At 49.0% G+C, this 9,397-nt stretch overlaps 2 protein-coding genes across 2 annotated transcripts in view; one reads left to right on the top strand and one right to left on the bottom strand.

Annotated features, from left to right (window-relative positions):
• On the bottom strand, nt 1–2,853 carry 42sp43 (P43 5S RNA-binding protein). Its single transcript, XM_076144248.1, has 9 exons — nt 2,495–2,853; nt 2,296–2,396; nt 2,123–2,219; nt 1,893–1,981; nt 1,669–1,742; nt 1,355–1,435; nt 1,016–1,245; nt 851–904; nt 1–543 (listed from the first exon to the last, which is right to left on the bottom strand). Exons 1-9 carry the CDS (start codon nt 2,627–2,629, stop codon nt 271–273), a joined length of 1,134 nt encoding a protein of 377 aa, XP_076000363.1. The 5' UTR covers nt 2,630–2,853; the 3' UTR covers nt 1–270.
• A 2,860-nt stretch (nt 2,854–5,713) lies between these two features.
• LOC142993565 (disintegrin and metalloproteinase domain-containing protein 11-like) overlaps nt 5,714–9,397 on the top strand; it is a 15,629-nt gene continuing 11,945 nt past the window's right edge. The window contains exons 1-3 of the mRNA XM_076144349.1: nt 5,714–5,979; nt 6,606–6,796; nt 9,103–9,179. Of these exons, the coding sequence (XP_076000464.1) occupies nt 5,919–5,979; nt 6,606–6,796; nt 9,103–9,179 (329 nt within the window). The 5' untranslated portion in view covers nt 5,714–5,918. The remainder of the gene's footprint in view (nt 5,980–6,605; nt 6,797–9,102; nt 9,180–9,397) is intronic.

Here is a 9,397-nt window from a genome sequence, read left to right as displayed (position 1 = left end):
CAAATTTCTCTTTTACCGTTGCAATAAAAACTTAAATTTACAAGTTCTGAAAAAGTTTGGCAACCACATCCAAGTTTCAAGATTCAGATACTTTAACATTCAAAACAAACCAATATTTTAATGTAGGCGCAGCTACATTCAGGCTCATCAACCAAGGAGACCCTCTTTCCATATTCTTCATAAACTCAAATTAGCTCTCAAAAGTTCCAAAGCTGGAGAGGAACCTAAACAGTCAGAATGCACAGCTGCTTTACACGCACGTTAGTTTGTCTAAACTTTAAGCAGTGGGACCAACGGCTTTTCCTCCGCAGGTCGAGGCCGAGGCCGCCTGTGGACAAACAGGTTGCGTAAGTTGACTTCTGGGTCAACATAGTGGGGAATCTTGCGTTCGTTGAAGAGGCCCGTGAGGTCGGTCTCCACTTTGGCACGTCGGGAGATGCGAAAGCGCATGGCAAAGAGGCGCTGCAGGTCCTCCTCCACCCGGGGGTGCTTGTGCCCGTCTATGCGCTTCTGCCAGGACTTCTTGGGCCGCTGACGCTTCTTCTAAAAGAACAAGCGAAACAATTCAGCATTCAGGTCTGGAACACAACAACCTTTGATGGTTGATAAACCTGTCAAACTATTTCCTACACAGCAGCCAGCTGATACACTCGGACAGCAAATCAAAACGCGCACCCCTGCAGCCCGACTGTTCCCCCTCAAGTTGGCCTTTAGCGCAGATGAACCAGCTTTCATCAGGTGAAAAGCTGTTTGAAGGGTTTCCAAAAATCAATACGGAGGCCAGATAGCTTCAGCTCAGTGGTGTCTAGCTCATATTTGCACTGTGGGACACTGAAAGCATCAGACTCACCTTCAGAATGCTGGCGCTTGGGTCATGGCGTACCAGGTGTCGGGTCATACTCTCCTGTAGGACCATTTAAGCCTCAATGACATTCACTCACTGGACTCAACTAGTGAGTTTTCAGTTTATGATAAATAACTTTAAATGTGTTGAGCACATGACATGTTAATGTACCCGCATAGCGAACATGCGTGAGCAATCAGGGAAGGAGCATCTGTATTTGAGGAGGTCCAGGTGCACCTTGCGGATGTGGTGCTGCAGGTTGAAGGTTGTGGAGAAGTAAGCCTGGCAGTCGTCTCTGGGACAAACCAACACAGGCTTATGCAAAGCGTGTGTGTGTTTGTGTCTCCGCAGGGCGTCCGCCTTCTTAAACACCTTCTTGCACACTTGGCAGGTGAAGCTGGCTGAAACATTTGAATGACAGAATTGACATTGACGCATTCTGCAATGGGTTTTCTTCTAAATTATGACAGATGGAGGCATGGTTTTGTAGCACAGGGGGAGGAATCTTACCTGGGTGTTTGGCGACGTGCTTCTGCAGTTTTCCCCAGGTGTGTTCAAATACTTGGCAGTTGGCGTGAGGGCAGCGATAACCTGCAGCGATCAAAGAAACAGGTTATTGAGTGCAGCAGCAGATATACAGTCACTACCAGCCGCTCTGAGGAAACAAACCCAGCATGCATATCAATAATATTTCCCCAAGTGGTGGGAAAGAAATCAAGGTCTTCACTGCAAGAAAAAGATTGCTTGCAAATGCACCACAACCTCCAGAATGTTGCAAGGCAGGAAGATGAAAGGAACGCCTCCTGAGGCTGAAATGGACCAACCTGTGTGCTTTTTCTCATGGGCTTTACGAGCGACGTGAGAGTCGAACACGGCGCCACATCCCTCCGTCCCACATCTACGAGTCCCCATCAGGCACAGGTGCAAAAAAGACATCACCAGGATCATTAAGGCCGTCGTCGATCACATGATTAAAGGGGTCAACTGGCTTTGCTCAGGGTTCATGTTTGTATACTTTGACATTTGACATAAACGCTATTCCACTTACTTGAAGTTTGCCGCCATGCCGTGTTTCAGCAGGTGCAGCTTGAAGAGCCTCCGCTTCTTGAAGGTCAGCGCGCAGTGGGGCTGAGGGCACTGCGAGGAGGACAAACATGGAAGTGCACAACAACATGACACACGGGGCTTTAAAAAAAACTCAACTGGACGCGTGGGGAGTTAGAACGCGGTGGTTTGGCGCCCCCTGGTGGATACATCGGGTTCGTGCATGCAACACACCTTGAAGTACTTGTTCTTGTCTGCGTGAGAGTAACGCATGTGGCGCTTCAGTTTGCTCGCACTGAAGAAAGTCTTCATGCAGGTCGCCAGTTTGCATCTGAACCAAACCAGAATAGAGAGAATGACATTAGAATGACATTAGATTGTGCTGTTAAAGAGTGAAGGAGACTCACTTGAAATGTTTGACAGCGCTGTGCTGCAGCTTGTGGCGGCTCAGGTGCGACTTGCGTGAGAAACGACGACCGCAATCGGTAAACGGGCACAGATGCGGACGCTAAGGGTGATTCAAATGTAAAAATCAAGTCAGTTTTAGATATTAAGTTGTTTAAAAGTGTTTCTATGTCGGTGTTAAATGTTCAATCGGCGCCTCACCGCTCCTGTGTGCACCGTCTCATGCTCCTTCAGGCGCCACTGGCGGGTGAAAGTCGCTCCGCACTCCGCATGGGTGCAGTTGAACAGCTGCGTTCGGACGCCACCGGCCGCGTTCACGCTGGGGACGCCGTTCATCTTTATCCGTTAGACGTCGTAGTAAGTCACTTCTCCTGTGTAATGGGGAGCCGCCGCGTCTCCGGCCCGTCTTATAACCTCTGCACACACAGGCGCTGCGATTGATTGTTAATTAGCGTCGCCGGGTCCCATGCAGTGATGGGGGCGAAGACCCGAAGCTGAAACTCATTAACCTAATTACCTCCCCTAAGGATCTGCTGAGCTCAAAGTAATGCGACGGCACATTCAGGCAAGTCTGGACATGTCGCTATAGTGCGGTAAGTACCAGAAATATGAGGAGGAGTCAGGGGTCAGAGGTCAGGGGTGTGCCTGTAAGAGAGCACAGCAGAGGAATCACACAAACAACAGAAAATACAAAACAATAACACAGCTTAAGATCCCTGTTGCAGTATATTGTCACACAATCACTCCGCTGTATTCAGTCTGATAACACTTCATGTAAGACAAACATAGATGTGTCTCATGGAGATATTACCGTACATTGTTGTTCAGATGCATTGATTTCATTTGATTGGACTTGATGCGGCTCCACTTTGTGTTTTATGTTCTCCAGTAGCTGTGATGCAGCTGGTTGCACAGCAGAGGGTAGTGTGTCTCTCTCTATCACACCAGGCTGTGTGAGCTGGAGGGTTCAACACACACCCTCTGCATACATGAGGAGCTATTCATGTATGTTTTGGACATCTCCATCCATAACTGTAAACACCTCAGGACCATCAGGTTTACATATGAGAATCACTGGAGATGAACGGTCCATATTGATCATCTCAATCATTTTGCACCGCCTCAGATGCTGCAGCTTTCATCTCCATTTTAGAATACAGGGATTCATCTCAGAGACGCCCAGCTGAGAGGACATTGTTGTACGTCTCAGCTGTAAGTGGACAGAGAGACAGACGGACGGTGGATGGAAGTGCTGGATTTTTCTTGTGTGATGTCATTGCGACTCCAGTGCAGTGTGCTGTCAGAACCACCGGCAGCTCTATAGAGCCGAACACATTCACCTTCTATGTCCCTCTATTTGCCTCTAGATTGAAACAGCAGTGAAGGGAGATTTTTTTTCAGGCATTCATTGTTAATTCCAGCATTAAAAACCAAGCTGTTCTGAGATTTAGAAGAGGAATATTTCTATTTTTTATTACACCAGCATGACTCCTCTTGAACCACAGTGTGTATAAATCATCTTAGGGAATTAAATTCCAACTGTTAAATGGACTTATCTGAGTCTCCCTGGTGTTTTTTGGGGAGCCTGGTTGTTTTTCATGCTTCCTCCTCCTTCCTCCTCCTCACTGCCTCTAAAGGGGGTCTGATGAAATATTCAGAAGGGGGCTGACAGAGCAAAACGTGCCTCCATTAGTGGGAATGTGCAGCTGGGTGACTTTAACTGCATCAACTAAAGCAACCTCACAGGTCACAGCGGCGTGCGCAGTGGACCGCCGCTCCCCACTTCCACCCTCGCATTGATCTACATTCATGGTTCCCAGAAAGAAGCCAGTCGATTGATTACAAGCTGCGTCAGAAATCCACGTAACTTCATGCAGCACGCACACACAGTCCTGCACGTCGGTGGACATTAATGTTGTTGTATATTTGACTGTTTCCTTGGTTGCATATTCGTTCTACAGTGTTTCGTCTTCCTCTCAGAAACGACTGCGGGAGAAATAAAGGAGGAGATGCAATTAATGTCCAGAATAGAATGTCTCCCACACTGATCACACCTGCTTGTTCCTCGTTTGCAGCGCCGGCTTACCTACACACTAATGACATCGCTCGCACCTGTGCCTTTCCTGCGGCCACGCGTCAAAGTAGCTGCCACTGCTGCGACCCCGTGGTGTCCAGGTGGCCGGAGTTCAGTGCCAAGGGCTCAGGGGAACAGGAGTCGTGATTTATGTTATTAGTTGCATCCACCTGTGCTTTTTCCTGCTACACGTGTAGAAATGTCCACTGTGCGGGGAACAAAGCCTTGATATTCCCTGAAGATCCAATTACAGAAAGTGCTGAAAAAGCTTAAAATCAGATCTATTGTTTCCAATCTCCTGTTCTTTACGAGGTCACGGCGGGACGGGAGCCTATGACAGCGAGTGCGCTCAAGCCTGCAGACGACAAGTTATGAGTTTCACTTAAGCAGCAGCACCCTTAGGACACCTTGGGGAGAAGGTGCAAACTGTGGCACGGAAAGGCCCCAGCTGGAGACCAAGGAGACACACAAGTTCACTGAAAAGACACATTTCAGTCTCATTTGCAAGTATTCTGCCACCCTTGTGTGTGTGTGTGTGTGTGTGTGTGTGTGTGTGTGTGTGTGTGTGTGTGTGTGTATTAAGACACTATATGATCAGTGATGGTCTGTTCCATATTGCTGCATTTGTCTTACAGAGACAAGATGACAGGACAGCAGATTGGACGGAGAGACGTTATAGTATATCACTGCAGGAGCACAATAGAAGTGGAGGCTTTATTAGTGATGGTGATGATGGTGGTGATGATGATGGTGTGTCCAGCCCTCAGTGTCCCTCGGATCTGTGGACGCACCTTCATCCCTCTGCCGGCTTTTTCACCACCCAGTGCCACAGCTTTCACCGCCATTCACAACCCGCGTACGGATGGAAAACTGAATGAGCCGTTATGATCCCTGCATCCTGCCCGCTCATGGCACCTCTCCTCCGGCCGGCCTGACGCTGCTGCCCCGCCCCCTCCCTGCGTAGAAGAGCTGCATGGCAACGGCAGGAGGAAGAGGAGGAGGAGGCTGCTCCTGTTTTGAGGGAGGGTCCCCTGGTCCCACGTGTCCTCGTCTCCGCAGACCCGACGCAACTCTCCTCGCCTCTTCCCGTCCTTCGTTTCCGCATACCGCAGATCTGGACGCGGCGCCATCCACATACGCATCCACACACACATATACACACACACATCCATGCTGCGCCTCCCTCCCCTCCACCTCCGTCTCCTCCACAGCCCCACACCCCCTTTCTGATCAGTCTATCGGCCTGTATTGATCACCTACAGGCCTACAGCTGTTTCATTTTTCATCTCTCTTGATATGCAAATTCCGGCTCTCCGTTGCGGCGCTGCTTGTTGCAGCTGAGGGGGGAGAGAGAGATGAGAGGACGCGGCTCCGCACCGTCAGATGTGTAGCAACATCCACTCTGGATCCTCCGTCGTCTGTTCCTGCGCGGGTCGTGTTGTCGTTCCGTCTTCTTCCTCCTCTTCTTCTTCCTTCTCTCCGCGCCATCGGCTGGGTTCGTGTTAATGTCGCGGCTCTCGATGTTCTAATCCCGGGGAATATGTGAGGATCATGCTGGCGGTGTGGTGCTTCATGGTCTTTGCTGCAGTGGGCGAGAGGCTTGCAGTCTCAGGTAAGAGACAGAGAGGGAGGAAGAGGAAGAGGAGCAAAAGGGGGATCAGCCTTTTCCTTCCCCTCTTTGCTTTCTCATTTTCCCTTCTTGCACCAGCACTTTTCTTGATCGTAGATAGGGGGGGAACATCGGTGCCAAATCGCCCCCCGATGCAGGGAGATTTGCTGCATCGACACATTTCAGTCGCAGCCTCATCGCCCTTATGTCCAGTTTACCCATAAACCCTCTCCGGCTGTGCTTCATCCGAGCTGCATCTGACACAAAACAGGCAACTTCAGCCAAGATCTGTTAGATTTGAAGTTAAAGGTCAAGTGTGTGTGTGTGTGTGTGTGTGTGTGTGTGTGTGTGCGAGTCAATGCAGCCTATGCAACACGGCTTATCAGTCCATTCATGTTTACCATTCAAACAGAATCACACCTGAATCCAGCAGCTCACTGGAATAAATTGGGTCAATCACTGAGGAAGAACTGTTAACTGGTCACTGTGATAAATTAGGTCACCAAACTATCTGCTTGGGAAAATCATTTGTAATTGTGGCTCCTTAAAGTCCATAAACTGCTAAATCCTCTTGAAACTGTCCCCCTGCGCTGTGTGTGTGTGTCCTGTGTGTGTGTGTCCGCTCACAGGTGTGGACAGGAGCCCCGTGCAGGATGGCGGCTCTCGAGACTGGTTGGACCCGGCGGGGCCGCGGGACGGCGGGGACGCGGCGACCGAGGTGGCCTACCCCAAGCGGCTGCTGCAGCAGATGGAGTCGGAGGAGGAGGTGGCTCACGGCTTCTTGGATACCAGGGTGAAGAACGGCAGCGGGGACGCTTCGGTAGGTGCAGGCTCAGGGTGACCTCCTTCACCCCCCAGGGCCCAGCTCAGGGTTTCCTGGGTTCCCTTTGGCTAAATTAGTTCAGAAAGTGGAGCTAGAATCAGTGTCACTTGATTGAAAAAGTAAGTATACCAGACAGTATGATGTAATTGTCATAAAGCTGTTTTAAATGGTGGTTCACAGTCGTATAAGCGAGGTAAACCATTTTAAAATCACGCCATGAAGACGTTTTTAAACAGGCGTGTGGCTTTGCAGCAGTGGCGTGTGGACATATATAATACAGGCATGACTGCACTGTGCTAACGCTATGACAGGCTGTTCTTCTGTTGATGGAGCCTCGGACTCACTGTCTGTAAATCAGCTCAGCCCTCACACACACACACACGCGCGCACACACGGCGCTCAGGCAGCCCAGCTACATGGGGGGGCAGCAGCGCAGGATGGTGGCTTGCAGCAGTTTTGTGCTGCCGGGGATTTTGACCCACTTATTCAGAGGAAGTCCTTTAAATGTCCACAGTGAGCTAATGCACCCAGGAGATGGAGACAACAACAGGCTCCTGCAGGCTCCTGCAGGAGACGTGGCTGTTGCTCTCCAGCTCCATTATTGCACCGTAATGCCTGCTACTCCTGATGCAAGCTCCAGAAACAACTTCTCTGCTTAGGATTTCAGTATGAGACGTTTGAAGTCCAGAGACACAACCTGTAGTTCGCGTGTGTGTGTGTGTGTTTCCTCTGTCTTATTGCCACACGACAGACCTTTGCTCCTGCTGAAATATTCAGACATCACGTCCGATTATCCGGCTGCTCTCCATTATTCAGTGGTGTGTTGAAGTATGTCCCCATCAATTATTAAACTGTGTGAGAAGTGCTGCATGGGCCAAGAGTCTCCAGCACTCATCTCTCTCTCTCGCTCTCGCTCCCTCTCTCTCTGTCTCTGACATAATGAGGGAGGACTCTAGGCCCTTCCCACACATCAGACTCTTATGTTTGAATGCTGTAGTTGCTGACAGATGAACATCATTGTCCCTGGAGGAAATACAATCAAAAATAAAATCAAAAATCAAAACAATTAATGTAAGACATCTCTCAAATCCAAGTGGACGTGCTGTCAGATGTCCCTGGTTTACACTCTGTATCTGTGTGTGTGTGTGTTATATTATGAGTATGTAAGCGTATTAGAATGACTAGTTGAGCTTTTGTATTATTTGAACAATACCAAGTCTTACTGGTGTAATAGTGGGAACAAGAGCCCAATATACTCAGTCTAGTCCGGTTTGTTACTTTACTGCAATTCCACTAATGTGCCCCTGGTTCCACACCAGGATGTGACAGGAGGCTCCCCCTCCCTCCCAATCCCACTAAGTACTGAACGCTTTGTGCGACGCTGCAAAACAACAAATCAACCCAAACACGTGCGTTGATATACGTTCATATCTAGAGTTTGATGACATCAGCTGCTTGTTTTGAAGGGAGGAATATGGATGTAGCTCAGAGATGAAGAGCCACAGTCACACACACACACACACACACACACACTCTCATCTCCACTTCTATGGCAAATATAGTAACGGTAGTCAGGACTGCTCCCACACAACCACAGCACTCCTCAAAGTGAAGCTATGAAAGGCTGGGGAAACGTGTGTGTGTGTGTGTGTGTGTGTGTGTGTGTGTGTGTGTGTGTGTGTGTGTGTGTGTGTGTGTGTGTGTGTGTGTGTGTGTGTGTGTGTGTGTGTGTGTGTGTGTGTGTGTGTGTGTGTGTGTGTGTGTGTGTGTGTGTGTGTGTGTGTGTGTGGTGATAAATCTCAGCTTGTGATGATTTTATTGTGAAAGTCCAGGCTGAGCTTCTTTGGCAGCACCGTTGTGTCTTCACTCCCCCCCTTTTTTGCGTCTTGTTGGCACGATATGAGTGAATGGAGACGGGTCATAAACCTTTTCTCCGCCTCCTTTTCCTCTTTGTATCGGTCCTCATTGATCCATTTGTACCACCAGCCCTCCAGCTTAGCTCTGGAAAAAAAACAAACAGACCAAAGCTGTCTGCAGTCAGGCCTGCTGGAAATGTGGGCAGCTCAATAAAGTCTTTATCAATCATAAGGTTTCAGCTGCTGAGATGCTTTTAGAGCACACACACACATACACACACACACTCACACACACACACATCGATCCCGTTGAATTATTCATGGCACATTAAGAAAATGACTTCATGGCTTGGAGTTGGGGCGACACAATAACCAGAATTGTTTTATTACAGTTGTATGAATCAAAGCCTGAAGTCTGAACGTGTCGCTGTGTGTTTCACTCTGCAGCTCGTCCACTTGGCTCAGAGCTGCTTCCAGGTGGAGGCGTTCGGACAAAGCTTCACTCTGGACCTGGAGTTAAACCAGTCAGTATCACACACACTTGGACCGATAGGCGCTTTTAATTACTGCAGCTGTTTATATCAATTAGACACACACACACACGCACACACAAACTCCTCCTACTGAGAGATGGATGAACAGATTTCTCACCTTCCAAAATGATGACGTTATTATTCATGAGGTTCCATTGACTTTATAAGCACTAGACTCACTCACACCTTATTCTAATGAGAAATATGTC

Source organism: Genypterus blacodes, unplaced genomic scaffold (genome assembly GCF_046128005.1).
Source record: "Genypterus blacodes isolate CSIRO-AG114 ecotype Tasmania unplaced genomic scaffold, CSIRO-AGI_Gbla_v1 ptg000028l_1, whole genome shotgun sequence".
Classification (NCBI taxonomy): Eukaryota; Metazoa; Chordata; class Actinopteri; order Ophidiiformes; family Ophidiidae; genus Genypterus; species Genypterus blacodes.
Note: the sequence above shows the minus strand (reverse complement) of the source record. Positions and strands in the feature narration are given on the sequence as shown.